The 22,885-nt window shown below is 44.4% G+C and overlaps 1 protein-coding gene across 2 annotated transcripts in view; it reads right to left on the bottom strand.

The window, feature by feature from the left end:
- ENTREP2 (endosomal transmembrane epsin interactor 2) overlaps positions 1 to 22,885 on the bottom strand; it is a 63,975-nt gene that overhangs the window by 27,807 nt on the left and 13,283 nt on the right. For both annotated transcript variants that reach the window (XM_087878300.1, XM_087878302.1), the window contains exon 2: positions 11,419 to 11,475. In XM_087878300.1, the coding sequence (XP_087734426.1) occupies positions 11,419 to 11,475 (57 nt within the window). The remainder of the gene's footprint in view (positions 1 to 11,418; positions 11,476 to 22,885) is intronic.

Below are 22,885 nucleotides of genomic sequence, written 5' to 3'. Positions count from 1 at the left end.
ATCATCTGAGTTAAGTGGGGAAGAGAGAGGTGGGCCACCTGAAGCACGTCCCACCTTGGCGAAGACTACTGAAAAAAAACCACCACGGAGCACATCCCATAATTTCTTGCCAAATACATCTATTTTTTTTCTCTTCCTGAAACCTTGCAGCTCTTTTTTTTTTTTTTTGGTCTTCTAAGGACCTTTTTGTCTCACGCTTCGCCAGCTTCTAAATGGCCCAGACAATAGCAGTGTCAGCCCCGTATCTGTTTAGCATTCCCTGGGCTCCCTGTATTTCCCTTATCATTTTGACTGTGGCTTGAGCTTATTATCTGCTCCCCGCTCTCTCTATCTGGATGCCTCGACAAAAACCCTGCAAAACACAACGCGAGGCAGCCAGTCGTCTCGCTGTGCAATTAAACGTTTGTCGTCTTTGGATTGTGCGGAAGCATCCTGCGCCGGATGAAATGAAATCACCTTCTCTGGATATCGCTTTCTGCATCCTTGATCAGCAATTAGCTTTCTTCTTCCTTGTACGTCTCGTTGCTTAAGCGAAGGGTTTGAGCTACTCATTTATTTTGTTCAACTTACAAACCCTACCTAATCGTAAGCGTCTTGGGGCAGCATGCAAAAGCTTTGAAAACACAACATAAAAACGAAAGAGATAATAAGCAAAAGAATAACAACATTGTATTGGGAACGCATTTGTTCATAAGCCCTTACTTACGTAACATCCATAGGATGTACCAGAATCTGCAATGTGACACTGGGTTGACTCTGTGTCCTTCTCTATCGTAATTGCAGCCCACACAATTTTCTTTCCCTCCCACAAATTGCATTGGGCAAATTGTCTTTGTTAATTTCTGCCTCCCTGCTGGGTGTGACTTTCTTTGAATTTCTCAGAGGTTTAGAAGACCGATTTCTATGCAACTGAAAGAATCCCTCAGCTGCTCAGGTTCTCATCACCAGCCCAATTTTCCCTAATCTTCCATCTGTTCACTTCAATTGTGTGCCTGGTTGCTCTTTCAAGATCACCCAATCCGAAGTGGGTTTGGGCACAGGTGGATTTGCTCTGTTGGGAAAAACCCCGTCATGGGATGTGCAGCTGCTGAGGTGTGCAACACGTCAGCAAAGAAATATCTTTGCGGAAAGATCATTTGTCTTCCGTAGATAACGGATGAAGCAATGCGACACCGCCATTCTTCTAGATGAGCCTATGTAGACCATGGTTTTAAGAATAATTTAGTTTATGAAGAAGGAGGGAGGGAGGAGGGAGGAGGGAGGAGGGAGGGAGGGAGGGAGGAGGAGGAGGAGGAGAAGAAGAAGGAGAAAAAGAAGAAGGAGAAGGAGAAGGAGGAGAAGGAGAAGGAGAAGGAGAAGAAGGAGGAGGAGGAGGAGGAGGAGGAGGAGGAGGAGGAGGAGGAGGAGGAGGGGAGGGAGGAGGAAGAAGAATGCAGGCATCTGAGGAAACCCAAGGTAGCAACCACAACTGAAGCCTCCATGTTGACTTTCTCATCTCCTCCTCAGCAGGAGAGAGGAAAGGAGTATGCACATCCATACCAAATTGAAGTCCAGGCCATTTAAAGTTTGTGAAGTTGGGAAGCCTCATTGCCCTTGAAGTATGCTTTTTCCTCAGAATGCAACTTCAAATCGGAGTGACTTTTATTCCCATGGACTGTGCAGGATGCGAGTAGAAAGCCTCCCGAGAATGAGTTGTTTCCCATCCAGAAACGAAAACTCTTGACAGTGGCCGAGGACCAGGCGTTTGGTCTAAGAAGGTGGGAAAATCCGTGGGAATCAACCAGGGCTCTTTCCCAAGTCGTTGCTATTTTTCCAGAAAGCTTTCACAACTTATCAACCTGGTGAGTTTGGCAGGAGGCAGGTCTAATTGTCTCTGCGGTGCTCTTACTGCCTCTTCGGTTATTTACTAGATGTTCATCTTGACTCTCCTCCAAGGAGTTGGGAGGGAGCACGCATCCCTTCTCTTGCCCTCCCCGCTTGTATTTGCTTCGCAGCAGCCCCACGAGGTGGATTAAGCTGATAGAGAGTAATTAAGTTAGCTGCAGCTGCAGCAGCAGTCTGATGGCAGAGAGCAGCCATAAATCTGATCTTCTGCAGTCTAAATCAGATCCTCTAATTCAGCCTTTGCAAACCTTGGAGGATTCAAAGGTGGACTTCAGCTCCCAGAATTCTCAGCAAAGGATATTGCTGGTGGTGGAATTCTGGGATTTGAAGTCCACGGACCTGGAAATTGCCACGGGTGGGGAATTCTGCTTTAATTTAACTATCCTCAACTCCTGGTTGTGTTAGGACTACAATCCCTAGAATTCTCAACTAGTACAGTTGGGACTTCTGGATGATAGAGTCACAATTCATGGGAAGAAAACCGTGTGGGTTTGATTCTGCTTTATGCTGATTTAATGCATGATCTAAATCAGGTTTCTTGCTACTAAAAAGACCTCCGTTGGGAGTCAGGTCCACATGCTTTGAGAAAATGGAAAATCAAAATCATTGCTGCCCCCGATGTAATGTCTCTAACCTGTTTCCCTTTCCTCCATCATAAAATAATGCAGACTTTTTTTAAAAAAATCATTTTTGAAATTGTCTCTTCCGTCTTGGCTGGCATGCAGCGCGAAGTAGATTGAAAACCAGCAGCTTTGCTCTCAATCAACGAGTTTTAAAAAGCAGGAAAATGTGAGCTTTAGAAATCAATATCATGAGTCCGGAGCTGGTCTTTCGGTGGCAATTTGCACAGGTATTCCCAAAATCTTGGAAAAAGTCAATTGTCAAGCAAATCAATCATCAAACAACAAACCTTAAGTTACTAATTAAAGACTACTAATGACTAACTACTAGTAGTTGTTTGAACACAAGTACAGTTTAAATCAGTCTTTTCTGAACAAGGGCTGTTAATTTAACTTCATTAACAGCCGACAAGAATTCAAAGAATAATAACTCAGTTCTGAGGCACAGTATTTCAGATAACCATAATCTTACTGTGGTTGGCAGAATGCCCAGAAGCAATTTGCAGGAAAACTGATAAGAGAAAAACAAGAGCCGAAATCAAATGTTTCTGGAATCAAGACTCAAAGGAATGTGAACGTAGTTGTTTCCTGCAAATTGCATCAGTCGTCGTCCTTCCTTAAATAGGCTAGGGGAGTGGCCAATTAGCCCCAAGTCTTACTCTCGAGGAGACCTCCTCCTGAGGAGCCACTCCTGCCTTTTCGCAGCTCTGCACGCTCATGCATCGAGAAGAGGCTCCTCCTCTTCTTCCTCTTCACTTAAGGGAGCTTCTGGAGGTTCTGAAGGCCCCGGCTGAATCCCCGCCTCTGGCACCACATCTTCTCCAGCCTCCTCATTGTCCGACTCGAGTGCCAACTGCACAGGCTGCTGGCGCAGCACCACACCAGCCTCCTCGCTGTCCGAATCAGCTACTAACTGCACAGGCCGCTGACGGGCCACAACAAATGGTCATAAAGTGGAGCAAAATTCACTTGACTAATGTTTCACTTAGCAACATAAATTTTGGGCTTGATGGCGGTCGTAAGACGAGGATCACCTGTATTGCACCCAACCATTTGCTTAACTGGTGCTTCCCACCCATCATACATCACTGGACGGGAGGCCCAAAGTTGTGTAAACCATCTGTGTTAACTAAGGACAACGAAGCAAAAGCAAAATCCTCTTGTGAGATTACACAAGCATTTCACCTCTTGAGACTCACGCTGGGCAACTATTTGTCTCATATTTTCCATCACCGGCGTTGCGTAGGAAGCAGCACCTCTCTGAGCAAAACACTCATTTGTTTCCTTTTTAAATAAATAAATCCTGTATTCCAGCCATCTGCCACACGCAGAGGGGATTAGCACCAATTCATTACCAAATAATAGCAATGCTAATTATTTATTTATGACGAGGTCAGGGGTCAATTGCATTGAAGGAAAAGAACACAAGATTTTTTTTTTCTTACAAAATTCCCAGAAAAATCTGGTTGTGGAAACAAGATGCAAGATGAAAGGGGATGAGTAAATAAGAAAGAAAAAGAAAAAAGAGGAAAGAGAAATAAAATAAAAAGGGAAATATAAAGGAGTGCTTTTGATCTTTGCAACAGTTATACATGCCTTTATAATTTATCTCTCCTCTTTAAGGTTACATAGATAGATTCCATCCATGTCTTACCTATATTCTTTCCATATTATATCCTTTCTAATCATCCAACCCATAAATCACAAGTCAATGCTTTCCATCTTCAGCAAAAACTCCATAAAGTCACTAACAAATGTAGTAGTGTTTCCTTAATCAAACAAGTCAATTGTGCCATCTCTGCAACTTCTGTCATCTTCACCAATCGTTCCTCCATGGTGGGTGTTTCAGTCAATGCTCTTTGTTGAAGCTGAAAGGGTCTCGGGGTTTGGTATCATGAAAAACATTCTGGACATGCGAGCAGGCCAATGCAAGAGTAATAGAACCCACAGAGTCATTTCCAGATGAGTTCCTGAGGAACTTCAATAGAAGCAATGGTCACGAGACACCACAATCATCTTTGGAACTGCCCAGAATATCATCGGGCTCCAGCTACCAGCCCTGGACAACATTTTCAAATCTCTCTGCTTGAGGAAGTTGCATAACATTCTCAGAGACTCTTCCCATCCTGCTTACAATCTTTTTGGATGGTTGCCTTCTGGCAGAAGATACGGAACAATTAAAATTCGGACCACACGTTTTTCTGAATAGTTTTTATCCCAGAGCTATAATTGCACTCAACCATGAACTAAAGGGCTACCATCAGTGAGCTGTTGGACAGCATTACTTGGTCTGTTGTGTGGGTGTTTGGGTGGTTTAGGGTTGGAGAATTTGTGGTGGGTGGGAGTGTATTTGGGGATTGTTATGTGTGTTGGACCTGGTCTTTGGGTGTTGAGTGAATTTTGTTGTATGGGTATACTGTGTATATGCATATACACATGTGTATACGCATACAATGACAATAAAGTTATTGTTGTTGTTATCATCATCATCATCATTGTAAACAGGCCAGGTTGTGGTAGCTTTTGCAATATGCTGCATGCCTACTCAGGGTTGCCATGGTGACCTGATGCAGTGGCATCATGGCCAGTTGGACAATCCCTGTAACCTGCTTGCTCAGGAAGAGAATCTTCTAGCTCTCCAGCAGCCCTTCTTGCTTCTGCTTCCCAGGAGAAACTGGGCTGAGGTCCACCAGATTTTCTGCTTGACCGATGGGTTGGGGAGAAACAGAAAGGAGATATGAGGACTTCAACTTTTACTCCCTACAGCCCAGGGGGAAAAAATCCAATACATTGAAAAAAAGGGATGATGACCCCATCATCTGAAGAAGGGTCAGGTAGTTAAACACAAAATGTAAGAGGAACTTCTGGAAGGGGTCACCCATCCAGAAGGACCAAACGCACAAACCTCTCCCGATTTAAAACAAAGACCCGCAATGGCCAAAAGTTGAGTTTGTATCTATCATCCATTCCAGGGAGCTCTTGAGTGTGATTATTGCCTTAGGATGTGACTGTTGCCTTAGGATGGCTTCAGGTCTCCCCTTCTATAGGGTAGAAAGGGGGAAATGGAAATTAAACCTCCCTTGTGAACTTCTGCTTAAGGACAGGGAGAGCCACGTGACCTGATCGATAGTTTAATGGAACATGTGCCAATAAATGGAATTTACACATACAGATGATGTGATATAACAAGCCCATCCCTAACCAGCTCAGAGGTTCAGCTGTTCTTTTAATTCAGCTGAGTCCACTTTAGCGGACAGTATCTAAGAACCGTGCCTAGAGGCGCCCACTGTTAGAGGGCCCTTTTTCTACCGTAGTCAACTATATTATTTCAGCTGTGTTGTTCCAAGGTGTGCCTTGAGGAATTCCTGTTCTTTGAGACAACCTGGAAAAACTCCAGACCGATAAATAAATCCGTGTCCCTTGCACACTGAGATAAGCCAGCCCTAAGAAATCAGGGGTCACCCTGGAATTATAGCAAGAAGAAAAGAACGAGGTCCAGACACACCAGTAAAACTGGAATGCCAAGTGGCATACCCAGAGTGACACACACATCCACACACAGAGAATTTACAGGATTCTCTGGTGTTAAGCCTTGGCTATTGCTGGAATAATGCTAATTGTGAGGTCCTTTGTGCTCTCTGAGCTTGGCTGTTTTCTTGCAGATGTTTCATTATTCAATTAGGTAACATCTAACACTGATGATGTTGCCTAGTTTGGTCATGAAATGTCTGCAAGTCAACCACCAAGACACCACAGTCCGTCCCCCCTCCTCCTCCTTCTCCCAACCCCTCCTCTTTCCATCCCACTCCTTTCTACTACTGATGATATTCCCTAGTTGGGCCATGAAACGTCCGCAAGAAACTACCAAGAACACCACAGTCCCTTCACTCCCTCCTCCTCCTCCTCCTCCTCCTCCCAACCCCTCCCCTTCTACTACTGATGATGTTCCCTAGTTGGGCCATGAAATGTCTACAAGAAATCACCCAGCTCAGAGAGCACCAAAGACCCCACAGTTCAACCTTGGACTACAATATTCGCTTCCGTAATGCTAATTATTGTACTGCAGGGCTGGTCCTTTAAAATCATACATCCTTTTGGGAGGTGGGGGGAATCTGATTTTATGGTGACCTGAGTTCTTGGTGGATGATTAGCTTCTTCCCTCAGGTAAGAGCTCTGAGCTGATCCCTTTGCTGTTTGCCCTCTCTCTCTCTCCCCTCCCTCCCCCAGTTCTCGCCCATCCGAATAAACAAATGCAAAACAAGCAAAAGAAAATGCTGTGCAAATATTCCTGCCAGATTTAAAGCAAATAAACCTAAGCCTTCCCTGTGAAGTTCTCTCTGTGTGTGTTTTTTTAAGCGAGCGCCATACATCATAAATGATAATTGCAAAACCAAATGAAATGCTTATTAACACCACCTCAACTCAGCGGAACAGCTGTACGTGTTTGTAATTCGTTGATGGGGAAAAAAAGTAATTTGCAAGCAGCGTTAAGGAGTGGGGAAAAATGGTCCTAAGGGTAGATCTGCACTCCAAGGCTGGCAGCAGTGTTACGTGTGGATTAAAATTAGACCTTCAGACGAGGAGCATCTTTGAAGAGATCAGGGCGAGCAGAAACCTGAAGGGCTGACCCAGCCAAGATAGTAAGGTCGTATTTAATTAACAGGGACTATATGGCTCCCCTTCAAGCAAGTAATGTCATTTCTAGAGATTGACGCTAGTTTAGAAATCAACAAAGCCAGTTATTTATATATGAAGAGCTTGGTCAGAATTTCTCAAAAGTGCTCTGGAATTCAAAAATCATCTCTTTCATCCCCAAAGAACCAAACTAATCAAGTTGGATGAAACCATACTTCCATCTTGGTTACCCTGTGGACTCCCTGGCTGTGTGTTTGCGGTAGATGTTCTCTCTCTCTCTTGAGAATTCATTTCCACAGGCATTCATGCTTTCAAGCCAATGCTTACTCCTTCCTTGCTTTACTAAATTTAATTCATGATACTGTTCTCGAAACCAGACAAAAACTAAAGTTGATTTGATGTATTAAAAAATCATTTCTCTCCCTCACTGTTTTTCAGTATTGGCAACTTTAAGATGTGAGGCCTGGCTGGGAAATTCTGAACTGAAGTCCGCACATCTTAAAGTTGCTAAGGTTGATAAAGAGACGTAAAGATGTAAAAACCATACTAATATCCTGCCGAAAAAGAGATTTCTGTTTCTCTGACACTATCCTCCTATCACTGATTTCTACAACGAATCATACTTCATTGGCCTTCATTGAAATAACCCAATATTAATACATGCAACTACTTAAATGTGAATGATCAGGACAGAAAAGCAAAGTCTAACACTCAAGGAAAGAGTTTTGCCCATATTAATGATTTGACACCCCCCTCCCCAAAAAAAACCAATAATGCTCATAACCAAATATCAAACTTACACCCCAGTCACCTGTATTTGAAAAGAGACTCTCAAGAACTCGGCAATCCGACAGGCTGGGGTACACGAGACAAAGGACTAATGGATTTGTTCTGGTCTACAGTTTGGAGATCTTTGAACTGTCCCCTTTTCTTTGGAGCGGCTGTGCTGAGATTGATGCTTGGTTAATGTGACTTTACAGCCCACTTCACATATCCTGCTAATCCTTCATTGCGTAAACCTCATAAACCATCCTTAGTTAGATCAAGTTTTCTCAGTCTTGGCAGCTTTAAGCTGGGAGCTGAAGTTCACTCAGCTTCAAGTCACCAAAGTTGAGAAACACTGAGTTAACAATGATTTGTTTGAACCACAGTTTGTTCAACAACCCACTGCTTGCCATGTTCCTATCACACACTGAGCCAAAAAGCCAGATTATGCCTTAGCCCAGTGGTCTCCAACCTTGGCAACGTTAAGACTTGTGGACTTCAACTCCCAGAATTCCTCAGCCAGCAAAGCTTGAGGTCCACAAGTCTTAAAGTTGCCAAGGTTGGAGAGCCCTGCCTTAGCCTATTGCGCAAAACCTGTAGATTTACACCCAGAGCTCATGGTGGCAAAACTGTCAGGTGCAAAGAATCGGGGACATATGTTAAACGGCAGTTGGATTTATTGCTCAAGCTTATACACAAGAATCTAGCCAACTCAAATTCAACCCTAAACTGGCATCAGATACAAGGATCAATGGAATTGAAAGAGGGAGAGACTTGCATCATTTGTGGCGATGTAAGGACTCCAGGCTGATGACTTGCTTAACTCCATCCCTCCCAGCTCTGACTGTTCTTCTCCTATGAAAATTGATCTTTCTCCACTCTGTGTGCACTAAAAGATGAGCGAGCGAGACCTAAATATTGTAGCAAGCAGCTACTATCCAGCGAGTGTGAAAAATGCTGTCCAGGCTGATTAAAGGGAGGGAAAATGCTCCTTAACGCTCCACTAATTGCCTGCTGTCCTGTGTCTATTTTCTTCCACCAAGCAATGGTGCCAAAGCCCAGCCAGAAAATAAGCTGTTCTTTCACCACCAAAATGGTACTGATGGCTTTGATATGAATAAAACATGCCACATGCAAGATTAATGCAAAAATGGAGTTGCTGGTGTCATCAGCAGAAAGCAGGGTTTCAGAGCCCCCCCCCCCCCTGCATTTCTTGCTAAGAGGGGCTTCCGTTGCCATGCCTGAAATCTCAACAAGGCTCAGTGGGCAGGGGTGAAAGAGGAATTTTGCTTCTTCATCCCATTAAGGCTTTTGGTCTGATTTATTTGTATCCCACCTTTATTATTTTTACAAATAACTCTAGGTGGTGAACATATTTATCTTCCTCCTTTTATTTTCTCCCACTCCCACCTTTGCATGTGAGGTGGGTTTAGGGCTGAGAGGGAGTGACTGGCCCAAAATCAGCCAGCTGGCTTTCATGCCTAAGGCGGGGCTAGAACTCACAGTCTCCAGGTGATTGGCCCAAAGTCATCCAGTCGGCTTTCATGCCTAAGGCGGGACTTGAACTCATATTGTCCTGCTTTGTAGCCTGGTGTGTCTTAACTGCTAGGCCAAACTGATTATCCAGTCATGTTGATACATTAAATCGAGCCATATTCTGCTTTTCAAAATCAGGATTTTTTTTCTTCTGTAACACAAGGGAGGAAGCAGGTGGGGAATGGAAGACATCAATGGGGCAAAGGGAATCCCAGGTGGGGGGGGTGCAGGTAGATGATGATGTCACCATATAAACATTACAATGTACATGAGGTCACGGTGGCTTGTGTTTGAAATTGCAAGCCAGACTCCAAGTCAAATGTTTAGGATTCTGCAGTGTTGCTTTGCGTGGCCCAAGAAAATTGGGCCAAGGCATGTTGAGCCTAACCTTGGTTCTCCTTGAAAACAGTGACCTATAAAACTGAAGTCAAGGTCTGCTTAACCCTGGACTTGAATCTCTCCCACTCCTTGTGGGATATACCAGCAAATTATTGCTCTCAGCTGCACTTAACTTCACTGGGTGATGATTATTGGGATAAAATTAGAACCCGTGTACCATCTTGAGGATTAGGAGCATCTAAATCTAGTTCATAAATAGGATGAGCGCATACCTCTGGGGGTGTTTTCAAGCCATGCCTTTGGAAAGAAAAATAACCACCCATTCAAAAATAATCTACTAATTCCTGTTTGCTTTTCCAGATCCTCCAAGCAGCTCATTCACGGCTCCTTCTCCTTTGAGCAAATACCTACCCAGATATTTTGCCTGCTCAACAAGCAGAACTGGGATTAATTATTCAACAAAGGTTCCTGTCCGTTCTGGGTTAAATCAAGGCTACTAAATGGTTTCTGAATTCTCCAGCCAACTGGGTGTGAATATCACTAAGAAGAGCCTGGATCTTAGCCCTTTGCAGAGGGAATACGAGGGGACAGCAGAGGTGGGAAGTTAATTGACCAAACTAAGTAATAATTTTAATTAGCAATTTTATGATGTTTGTGTGTCTATATTTTTCTTGACTGTACACCGCCTTGAGTCCTACAGGAGAAAGGCAGTATAGAAATATAATAAATAAATAAATAAATAAATAAATAAATAAATAAATAAACAAACAAACAAACAAACAAAAGGAACTCAAGACAATGCATTCAGGAATCAAAAGACTTTATTCTGAAGGAAGCCCCATGTTCAAAACCTGCTTCTTCCCATTAATGAATACCTTTCATGTCAATCCAACATCACACAATCTCCATCCATCAAGTGCGTTGGCAGAGATGCCCCTTTCTTGAACTTCAGTGAATCTATATCAAATTAATTTGGGGAAAGATACGAGCTGCTCCCCTCCCATCAGTATCATTGGCATCTTATCAAAACACTCTTGAAAAAAAAAAGGACTTGGTTCCGAATTGGCTTCCTGTTGCATAACAGAGCCGGTTTTAACAAGATGCCAACTGTCTCACGGAAGAGGATCTTCTCTGGTTGCCCTTCAGATAAAGATGCAACAGTCCCATTTCTTCAAAGGGCCCCCAAGATTATGTCCCTCTCTTCTTGTAGATTTTCCCAATCTCCGTTTCCCCAAACCTCCTTCGCAACACAAAATAGAACAGCCCTGCTCAGGCCAATGTTCTGGGATCATCTCCCATAATCCCCAACCAGCATGGTCTCATGCCATCTGGGAATTATGGAGGTGGTGGGATTATAGCTGTTCCTCTAGTCCAAAGTAAGCTCCCATCATGGGAATCCTGCAGTTGGGTTGGGTAGGATGATGGAATTCCTTTCTTCCTATTACCCTGAAGGCACTGTCCGTTGCCCCTGCCAATGCTGTAGGGCAGGTGTCCTCAAACATGGCAGCTTTAAGACTTGTGGACTTCAACTCCCAGAATTCTCCAGCCAGCTTCTGGTAGTTGAAGTCCACAAGTCTTAAAGCTGCCATGTTTGAGGACCTCTGCTGTAGGGTCTACAGAGGAGTAAGATCTTACTCACCACGAGGGACAGGGGCCTTTTCCAAGAGACCACACCAATCAGTCCGGACAGCAGCACCTGAAATTAAACCAGAGAGGTAAAAAGAATAGTTCAGAATTATGGATTTCTCAAAGCCAAGAGAAGAAGACAACTTGAGTCTGTGTCAAAATCTGCCTGGCAATTTTTCATACACTTTCTTCTCTCCTCCCCACCCCCACCCCCCAAAAAGAAGCTTCTGTCTTCATTTTTTTTAAAGTCTATTTTAAGGTTGTTTCAAAAGTTCTTTCAAATTTCTCTAGGCTGTGCTTTTGAGTTGCCTTTCCCATTAGACCTGATGGAACGCTGTAGTTTTTGCAGATCAATCTTTCCATCGTTCTCCCCGGCTGCTTCCCAATCCGGAAAAAAACATCCCTCCCCTCCCCAGTGGTGAAATCCAATTATTTTTACAACTGGTTCTGTGGGCGTGGCTTGGTGGGCATGGCAGGGGAAGGATACTGCAAAATCCCCATTCCCTCCCCATTTCTGGGGGAAGAATATTGCAAAATCTCCATTCCCATCCTACTCTGGGGCCAGCCAGAGGTGGTATTTGCCAGTTCTCCGAACTGCTCAAAATTTCCACTACCGGTTCTCCAGAACCTGTCAGAATCTGCTGGATTTCACCCCTGCCCCTCCCCCAATCTCTTGCCTTGGAGTTGAATGACAGACTGGGAAGCCACAGACCTCTGGAGAAAGAATTATATCATGAAAGAGAGGACTTCCCAACGCATCCTTGATTCCCCTGTCAAAATTACATTCTAGAACATGGGTCTCCAACCTTGGCAACTTTAAGACTCGTGGACTTCAACTCCCAGTTGAACTCCCAGCTTTGCTGGCTGAGGAACTCTGGGAGTTGAAGCCCACAAGTCTTAAAGTTGCCAAGGTTGGAGACCCCTGTCCTAGAACATTGCATTCCAACCTGGAGAATGGCACCAAATTTTTGTCTCCTCTGAAACTCATAAAAACACAACTGATGCCCCCGTTGTGTTGGATGTACCTCATCTCATCCAAGAGTTCTCACCCTAGCCCACCTCTACTCAATGAAGCCCACCAGTCTACCGAGAGATGGCCTTCAATGGCTGAAGTTTTTGAGGTTGCAATCCCAACCATAAAGCAGGCACAAGATTTGGGAAAAACTTCTTTGTCTTATATTTTAAAAAGCTAATTGTCCACGATATTCTAAACATCTCTCCTTTGGCATATTAACTTTTCAAAAAATGGAAGAATTGCATGCAGGCCATGTGAGATGTCCCAGGGTTTTGTCACCACTGCAAAATTCATGGCCACCTGAACAAATCCATCATCAACACAAACGCCAGTTTCCCTTCTCTTTCTTCTCCGAGTATTTTTTCCCCCCACAGCTCACTCAAAACATTTCCCTGCACCAAGTATTTGTTTTTACAGAACATTAATTCTATTATGCACCCATCAAGTTTAATGAAAAAGTTATCTGGGTGTAATTATGCAAATTTATTTCCAAAAGTAAATGAATTCAAAGTGTAGAGAGCCGCCGTGTAAATTAGCCCAAAAGCGAATGCGTCGGTGTGTTTGTGTGTCTGTTCTTGATCCCAGCGCAGATGTCAAACATTAATAGGCAAAGCTTGAGGGATCTCCATCGCACTGCGGCTTGGGTTAATCAAGATCACCGAATGGTGCAACCCAGGGCCATCATGTGTTGCTGAATTTTAATTGCCAGCGGTGTTCCCCAAAACGTCGGGAGATCTGGAATGGCAAAGGTCCCTGCTTAACTCTGCTTTATAAGACGACAGCAGCTGAAGGATTAGATTCGAGTCGTTCTTAAGGTCTTGCAATCCAAATAGAAAAGAACTAGAGTAAAACGCCCCGTTCTTTCCCAGGGCAAAAGCTTTTTTGCTTCAAAATGGCCTTTTTCCTGCCTGATGTTAATTGCCAAAACTTGTTTTGAAGCAAGAGCTGTGAACAGTGATCCAACGGGAGCGTATTTCCTTTTAAAGATAGTTTTTATTAAAAGCTTTTACACATAGACTCCAAGTAAATGGAGATTTAGTAAATGGCAAGAATGCAGGAGGAGGATAGGGTTGTGGAAGGGGACCTTGGAGGTCTTCTAGTCCAACCCCTGCTCAAGCAGGAGGCCCTATGTACCTTTTCTTTTATGTACACTGAGAGCGTAGGCACCAAGACTAATTTCTTGTGTGTCCAATCACACTTGGCCAATAAAGAATGCTATGCTATGCTATGCTGTGCTGTGCTGTGCTGTGCTGTGCTGTGCTGTGCTATGCTATGCTATGCTCTTTTCCTCTCTTCTCCTCTCCCCTCCTCCTCCCCTCCCCTTCTATGTTATTCTATTCTCCTCTCCTCTCCTCTATGTTATGCTATGCTATGCTATGCTATGCTCTTCTTCTCTTCTCTTCTCTTCTCTTCTCTTCTCCTCCTCCTCCCCTCCCCTCCTATGTTATTCTATTCTCCTCTCCTCTCCTCTCCTCTCCTCTCCTCTCCTCTCCTCTCCTCTCCTCTCCTCTCCTCTATGCTATGCTATGCTATGCTATGCTATGCTATGCTATGCTATGCTATGCTATGCTATGCTATGCTATGCTATGCTATGCTATGCTATGCTTAATCATCATTATGAATCCATCATGGCTAAGAAGACTCCTTGGGATTCAGTGCTGGGGTTCAAGATAGCTGCAGGGGGAGCCCAAAAGTTCTGGCTCTAGAACTTTGTGGAGAAATGGAGAAGGAGTGAATAGACCTGCCCGATGTCTATAGAGATTCTCAGTCATCCAGGTCATTTCAGTTCCATGCAATGCATCACATTCCCTGCGTACGATTACTCATGCCATCTTGTGACCCCGCAATAAACTTAACATCCCTTCAATCTGCTTGTTAATAATCCCTGGGTGAAACCTGAAAATAGTAATCAAGCTTCATCAGCCGATACAGGAACCCACACAAATGTCAGCTTTCCTTCGGCATTCTTTAATTAAACTCGGAGGTGCCAAGAAATGTTTCCACCTAACCCAAGCTGATAAATATAGACCATTGTTCCTCCATGCCAAGGAATCGGGCTTTAAATAAACCTCCTTCTCCAAAAAGGTTTTGTCCAGGTGCTCTTGGGAAACCCATTGTGTGATTTGTGGGAGGATCTGGGGGCTACTTGCTGTCTTTCATGGCTGGGGGGGGGGGTGTCACGCACTAACGGTGTCAGGATAAAAGGCAGCCTGTGAAGAAAACAGAGCCATCCGTGGTCAGCGTCTCATAAATTATACAGACTGAGGTTGAGTTCCTGGAACTGGTGGAGGGTGAAAGATTTATATGCAAAATCATAGATTGCATGTTTGCATAACAAACCTCGCTTCTGAAAGACCCACTGCCTATGTTTGAACGTAGAATCATAGATCTGGAAGGCAGCTCAGAGGTCTTCTAGTCCAACTCCCTGCTCAAGGCAGGAGATATTATACATCCCAGTCAGTGGTGAAATCCAATTTTTTTTTACTACCGGTTCTGTGGGTGTGGCTTGGTGAGCTTGATTCATTGTTCTCATGGGCGGAAAATGTCTCCTTAGGTCTACGTTGGATCATCTTCCACCATTACTTCTTGGCCTGCCCTCTGGTGCTTTGGAAAGTAAGTCAATCTGCATCACACACCCTAAGCTTGGTTTGTGTGATGCTTCATGATTTTGCTCCCACTACAGATTGCTATCTTCTTGAAGAAAAGGTAACCGCTGTGGTGGGTTGGTGTTTCCCCGATTCGGTTCTTTCCACAGATTTTGAGTCTCGCATCACCAACTTCACCCAGAAGGCAAGTCAGTGTGGTGACCTCATCATCAGATATCTGGCTAACCTCTTGCTTATCAGCTCTCCTAAAGCAGGGGTCTCCAACCTTGGCAACTTTAAGACTTGTGGACTTCAACTCCCAGAGTTCCTCAGCCAGCTTTGCTTTGCTGAGGAACTCTGGGAGTTGAAGTCCACAAGTCTTAAAGTTGCCAAGGTTGGAGATCCCTGTCCTAAAGCAACCTTCTGGCTTGGCACAAGACCTTGAATGATCAGCTAACCCAAAGGTCTCCAACTTTGACACATGCTCCCGAGTCGTTTCTTCTCCCTGCTAGGCCAACTACGTCCCACAAAACCGGTCCTTCCTGACTGCCATCTGAGTTTAGGGACTTCCGGCTTTAGCCCAGAAATACCCATTCCGTTCACCTCTCCAATATTTCTGCCAGGTTTCATTAAGCTAATGTTTGTTACACCATTAAACCAGGCAAATCCACAGGGGAAGGAAGGAAGGAAGGGAAAGCAGACAAACAAACAAACAAACAAACAGACAGGCTGAAAGGATTTAGGGAAAAGGTTTGACGTCCAGTCATTCTTAATTGTTCTAAAAATATGCACACAGGATGTAGTTAACCATATCAACCCAGCTTTCTTTGGAGTCTACTGTCTAATATACTTCCTCCCGCCTGGTCACATAAGTTTGCATCTCAAAGCAAAGACATCACTTTGGCTTCCGATTTGAACTGAAGTCATTCCAGCCACTCCGAACAGGAGATGCTCCAAGAATCATTTCGGCAGGAATGCACATCACCAGAAGGACTGCCACAAATGTATTCCATTAGAAGTCCTTCCAACACACCGGTTTGTCTTTCTGGCGGGCCACCTGAGATGCTTCTTGAAGGGGGCTTTGAAAGGAAAGTCGACCAGCTGTAGTGATGGGAGATGCCAAGCCAGAAGGTTCAGCTGCTGAGCTGGGGAGAAGTTATCTAGCGGCGTGCAAACAGAGGCCAAATCTTATTTTATCATGATGGCTTGCATTATTCTCCGATATTCTCCTTCTGGATATTTTGGACAATGCTGGGTTGCTCCAGGTTTTAACCAACGGCTGTCCAACCTTGGCAACTTTAAAACTTGTGGACGTCAACTCCAATGCTGGCTGGGGGATTCTGGGAGTTGACGTCCACAAGTCTTAAAGTTGCCAAGGTTGGACAGCCGTTGGTTAAAATCTGGAGCAACCCAACATTGTCCAAAATATCCAGAAGGCTGCAGATGGAAGGCTCATTAAGAAAATAATCAGATAGAACAGATAGCTAGATAAGGATTTTTGATGGGGGTCCCTTTTTACCCCCTGCCCCATAACTGAATAAATCAGCTGAATCTAGACATTCAGCTATGTTGGCGTTTGTCTTAATTGTGGTCATTCATTCATTCATTCATTCAAAAGACTTACATGGTTGCCCATCCTAAACCACTCTGGATGGCTCACAACAGAGGCAGATTCACACAGGACACTCCAGAATAAATCATTGGTTACAAACCACAATGAATCCATCCACACCTCATTGCTAAGTCAAACGGTGTGAACCCAGATTCTTTATTTAAAAGTCTTTTTTGGGAGGGAGAGGGGGGAGAGATTACTGCCAATTCTACCTCTGAAATGGCCCTCTGTGGCTTTCAGTTTTAGAACAGACTTCCAGTTTGAAGAAATGCAGAAAGCATTCCACAATCGGAGCCCAGCGGGTCACAATCACTGTGCAAAAAATTGGAACGATGTTGGCACATGCGGTTTCGAAAGGTGTTGGCCTCCATGTGTCCTAGCAAAAAAAACAACATGCTTCCTTCCATCTTTTCTCATTTACCCACTGCTGATGGGATGACTAATCTCATCCTAATTGCCATGGAAACAGATGCAGAGGCTGGAAGTCCTTGGGCACTCCCCACCCGCAGGACAGGAAGAATTACCCGAGCCCTTCGCACAGGCCGCCAGAGTCTGTTCGCCGTCTGCAGCATGGATCATGCCTTAACGCCATCTTGACTTCTCTGCTTCTTCTCTGGGCCGTGATGAACCCAAAGCAGCAGGAAGCAATTTTGCCCTGCTAAGGAAAGCCCAAAAGAGTTGCCAAGATTGTCCCAAAAGTGCTTTTACAAGAGATGACTGGGACTTACTTTCTTTTTCCTTGAAGATGTTTCGCTTCTCATCCAAGAACCTTCTTCAGTTCTGAGTCAGCCATGACCTGGTTGATTGAGACTCTCCATAGACATTTAGCTAGAAAGATTGGAGAGCTCTGAGGACCTTTCTCTTTCCCAGCACAATTGGGAAAATTTCCTGGCTGGAAGTTCAAAGATGCCTTTTAAGGTCCAGCCAAGATGGTTCCATTCCTTCCACCTGCTGAGACCAAGGCTGGTTGAGACCTTTTATCCACGCCTGGAAAATCCACAGGGCATATTTCTGAGTATCTACTCCTAGGAGTAACCATGGTAGACAGAAACAGAATATGATCCTAGATGGACTTTCAGCTCACCATTGTTGTTATTGTTGGTTCTAAGGATCTGGTCTTCAGGATCTGGTCTGTTTGTTTCTCTTATACTGTTCTATTCTCTATGGCTATTTTCAAAAGGGGATATCTGGGAGATTCTGAAAGTTCCTCCATCCAGATAACAGATTAACGGAGTTGGAAGGGACCTTGTAGGTCATCTAATCCAACCCTCCGCCCAAGCAGGAGACCCTATACCATTTCTAACAAATGGCTGTCCAGTCTCTTCTTGAAAGCCTCCAGTGATGAAGCTCCCACAACTTCTGAAGGCAACTTCTGTTCCACTGGTTGATTGTTCTCACTGTCAGAAAAATTCCTCCTTATTTCTAGGTTGAATCTCTCCTTGTTCACTTTCCATCCATTCTTCCTTGTCTGGCCTTCGGGTGCTTTGGAGAATAGCTTGACCCCCTTCCTCTTCTCTGTGGCAGCCCCTCAAGTATTGTTAGATGCTATCCTGTCTCCCCTGGTCCTTCTCTTCCCTAGACTAGCCATGCCCACTTCCTGTAACCATTCATCGTCTGTTTTAGCCTCCAATCAATCCCCTAATCATCCTGGTTGCTCTTTTCTGCACTTTTTCTAGACATCTTTTTATAGTGTGGTGAGCCAGATATTTATGTTTTCCTTCAGCACCCACAAAAGCGTCTTCCCACTTTCCTCTTTCTCAGAACTGTGTCTAATCTCTTCTCCAACCTTCCCTTGACGGATTCCTCATTCCTTCCTTCCCTGTCTCTGGAGTCCACTTTAAACTCTTCTTCCTCAGTTTATTTCTTTTACCAAACGCAGACTATACAAGTGGGTGGTATATACATTTGGCACATAAATAAATAAATTTTAAAAACCGAAACAACAAAAAGAGAAATCTTTGTCATTTCCACAATGGAAAAAGAAAAGAAACAAGAAGAAAGCAAAACAGCCCTTCAAAAAAGCAATAATGGGAGTTTGCTTGCAGATTGTTTCAGGCGGTTCTCTTCTATTCTCCTGCCAACTTCAGGAAGTTCAATCTTCGACGTTCCTTTTTGTCTGAAGTTCAGTGTCTGAAAAATCAAGGCCGCACTGAAAACCCTCCAGAGGCTGCACTTAACAAGAGCCCCACTTAAAACTTCCGTTTCGCTCGGCATAAGTAGTTCAACAAAAACCACCCCTGGTGATTCTCTCCCATCTTTTTGAGGGCCTGCAGCCATTTCTGTACTGTCTTCTACTCAATAAAAAAAGAAAAGGAAAAAATGAGGAAGAATTGAGGGCAAGTGCCGGTTCGGCTGGGGGTTGAAATCAAGGCACCACAAAGGCACTTTCTGCAGAAGGTTAATCCCAAACGGAGAGGTGTGTCAGTGAAGCCACAATTTGTTGCAATAGCCAAATCAACTTCATCTCTGGTTCATCAGCCAAGCAATCAGGCAAAATTAAGTAGGTTCTTTGGGCAATGAAGGAACACAGTGGCTCAGTGGCTAAGATGCTGAGCTTATCAGTCGAAAGGTTGGCAGTTCAGCAGTTCGAATCCCTAGTGAGCTCCCGTGACTTGTCCCAGTTTCTGCCAACCTAGAAGTTCGAAAGCAGGTAAAAAATGTAAGTAGAAAAATAGGGACCACCTTTGATGGGAAGGGAACAGCGTTCCGTGAGCCTTTGGCGTTAAGTTATGCTGGCCACATGACCATAGAGACGTCTTGGGGTCACATGATCAAAATCCGGGCGCCTGGCAACCGGCATGGAATTTATGATGGTTGCAAAGTGACGAGGGTCGCATGATCTCCATTTGCAACCCTCCTGGACGGCTTCCGACAAGCAAAGTCAACATGGAAAGCCAGATTCGCTTAATGACCACAGCATAAAAGGGTTGAAAAATCAGGAGCAACTGAGTTAATAACCGCCTTGCTTAGGAAAGTAAACTCTTCTGATTGTGGTCATAAGTGGAGGATTTCTTGTAATTAATTTACAATGGTTCGGAACAGCCGTGGGAAAACGTTTGATCGATCCAAAAGCTGAGTTTTCAATACAACGCCACACAAACACATCACACACATCCACACATGCTCCCACCTACTCTACCGCCCACTGGAGTAGCGTTGACTCCACTTCTCAGCCTGTTTTTAATATCCATCTAAAGCAGGAAGCAGCTCACTCAGGGAAACAGTAACAGCCATGAGACCCATTAAACCTTCTCTGTTTTGCCCTGAAAGGACGCAGCCAAGAAAGAAACAGGGATGCATGAACTCTACTCACGAGTAAAGACTTGTCCTCTACTCCCCAAAACTGCCAACAGGAACAGAACCTGGAAATAAGAGCTACTGGTGACCTATCGCACCTTAACCTCTGATTCCCACAGTGCAGCAATTTTATTCCATATTTTGTTTTATAGGCTACATTCTCCATTTCTGGCAGCAGATGTGTTCAGAGCTGTTCTGCACAGTTACCTGATCTTGAGGAGGAGGAGGAGGAAGGAAGGAGGAGAAAGGAAGGAGGAGGAGGAGGAGGAGGAGGAGAAAGGAAGGAGGAGGAGGAGGAGGAAGGAAGGAAGGAAGGAAGGAAGGAAGGAAGGAAGGAAGGAAGGAGGAGGAGGAGGAGGAGGAGAAGGAGGAGGAGGAGGAAGGAATGAAGGAGGAGGAAGGAAGGAGGAGAAAGGAAGGAGGAGGAGGAAGATGAGGAGAAAGGGAGGAGGAAGGAAGGAGGAGGAGGAGATGATCAGCATCTGCCAATTATGAAACTCAGCACTTCTCAAAATTTAAGCTGAGGATTGAGAGAAGACTTCTAAACGAGAACAGATGGTCTAATCAGGTGGATGAACCTCAGAATGGGGTGGACATAGATGGAGGCCCCGAGGCCAGTTTCTCTGAAGCCCTGGCTGTCTTGCTTCTCTGCACAGATTGAGATGCCGAAGTTGGGCTTTCTTGAGCAGAGGGGAGTCTATCCTTTCCGACGGAAGATGAAGACGGCCTTCTTGGGCAGGTTGTATAATGGGAGGAAGACAAAAATGAACCCCAAGCCTGCTTGGGAGGGCCTCTGTAGAGTGTGGAAGACAGTCATGACGTACAATTGACGCCTTTTAGCTGTTTTTACGTTTGTGATATGTGATTGCAGCCTTCGCATTGCATCAGCTTTTGGGAGATCTGTCTGTCTCTCTTTCTCTCTCTCTCTCTCCCTCCCTCTCTCCCTCTCTTTTATTATTTATCTTGGAATCCTCAAAATCTCTCTCTCTCTCTCTCTCCTCAAAACCTACATTTCTCTCTCTCCCCACACACATTGTGTGTATCTGCATCTTATAAAGTCCACCTCCACCTTGCAAATATGACCAAGACTTGGTCGTAAAGCTTCCAACCGTGTTCCCCAATAAAGGAAGCTGCACCCAGCATTCTCAGCAGAGTGAAGGTCTGTAGAGTTGAAGCAAGAGAAGATGGAAATTTGGTCTTTCCCAACCAGGGGTCTCTACGAAGCCATGCTGTGACTCGGCAGGCGAGGCGAAGGGGTTGCAGAAATCAATAAGGACCAAAACGACTAATACTTTTGTGTTCCGGATCTTATTTCATAACCAAGGTAATCCCGTCCTTAAGTCCAAGACACGGATGTCTCCAACCCTAGACATAATACAGATTTTTTTATTATTATCGACATTTGGGCTGCATCTAATCCCTTTGGATTATTTTATTGATCCAAACACGAGCCACATTGCAAAATGTAATGTCGTTCAAGAGAGCTTTGCAGCTTCCTTAAAAAAATACCATTTACAGCAAAAGGCTGGCCAAGCTGGTCCATTCCCTGCATTTATAGGGATTCTCCACCTTTTGATTCTTCCTGGTTGAAGCTACGTCTTTTTTACAGTAATTCTAACATTCATCAAGGTTAGCAAAATGAATAAATAAATCCATATTTGGGGGACCATTTTTGGTTGCTTACAATGGCTTCTCAAAAGCAGAAGCATTTTGGCTAGCTCAGTGTTAAGACACAGAACTCGCTCGTTTTCATTCGGTTGAAAAAGATGCGTATTCTGAATTTTGCAGGGCTCTATCATGCACACAAAGAGTTTGGGGCCTTTATGTGACTGCAATCACAGGAAATGGATTTTTTTTTCAGCCTAACAGCACCGATCTCCTCCCTTCTAATAAGGTTGGACTGCATCTCCCATCACTTAGAGCAGGGATCTCCAAACTTGACGGCTTTAAGACTTGTGGACTTCAAAGTTATCAAGTTTGGAGACCCCCGACCTAGAGGAAAAAGGGTTGACAACACTGGAAACACTCATCTGCAGACTTAGTGGCCAATGTATACGAGAGCCATAAGGAGGAGAACTCCAATGAAGAGACACTGGGTGTGGCTGGATCTTTGCAGATGTGTCTCCTGCTTGTGCTAAAATCTATTGTGCTTTGGAAATGAGGTCCAACCATAAGCAACACTGGTTCATGCCAAGAACTTTGACATATCCAGTCATTATTACAGAACAACAGAGTTGGAAGGAACCTTGAAGGTCTTCTAGTCCAACCTTCTGCTCAAGCAGGAGGCTCTACACCCTTCCAGGCAAACAGAATCTTTTCTTAAAAACCTCCAGTGATGGAGCACCCACAACATCTGAGGCCAAGCCATTCCACTGGTTAATTGCTGTGACAGGAAATTTTTCAATTCCAGGTTGCTTCTCTCCTTGATTAGTTTCCATCCGTTGCTTCTTCTCCTGCCTTCAGGTGCTTTGGAGAATAGGTTGACCCCCCCCTTTCTTCTTTGTGGCGGCCCCTCAAATATTGGAAGATTGCTTTCATGTCTCCCCTAGTTCTTCTTTTCATTAGATTAGACATACCCAGTTCCTGCAACTGTTCTTTGTATGTTTTCGCCTCCAGCTTCCTGATCATTATTGTTCTTCTTCTCTGCACTCTTTCTAGAGTCTCAGCACCTTTTTTATATTGTGGTGACCAAACCTGGATGCAACAATATGAAATTACCTTCTCTTTTTTCTCTCCTCTTCACCTTGAGGGCCAATATCATCAAGACTGGTGGTAGATTCATCGCCAAGATTTGCAGGAGTTCAGCTAATAACCCACGAAAACCCTTCTCATCGTGGACTTTGTAGCTTGAATAATCAAAGAAAATCCCTTTCTTTTTCCTAAACGCCTTGTCAAAATGTCAAGCGGCTCTAAGTGGTGGGTGAATGCTTGAAAAATTGACAAGAACACTTATTAAGCATGATATTCCAAA

Source organism: Pantherophis guttatus, chromosome 13, assembly GCF_059756535.1.
Source record: "Pantherophis guttatus breed Tessera chromosome 13, ASM5975653v1, whole genome shotgun sequence".
NCBI lineage: Eukaryota > Metazoa > Chordata > Lepidosauria > Squamata > Colubridae > Pantherophis > Pantherophis guttatus.
Note: the sequence above shows the minus strand (reverse complement) of the source record. Positions and strands in the feature narration are given on the sequence as shown.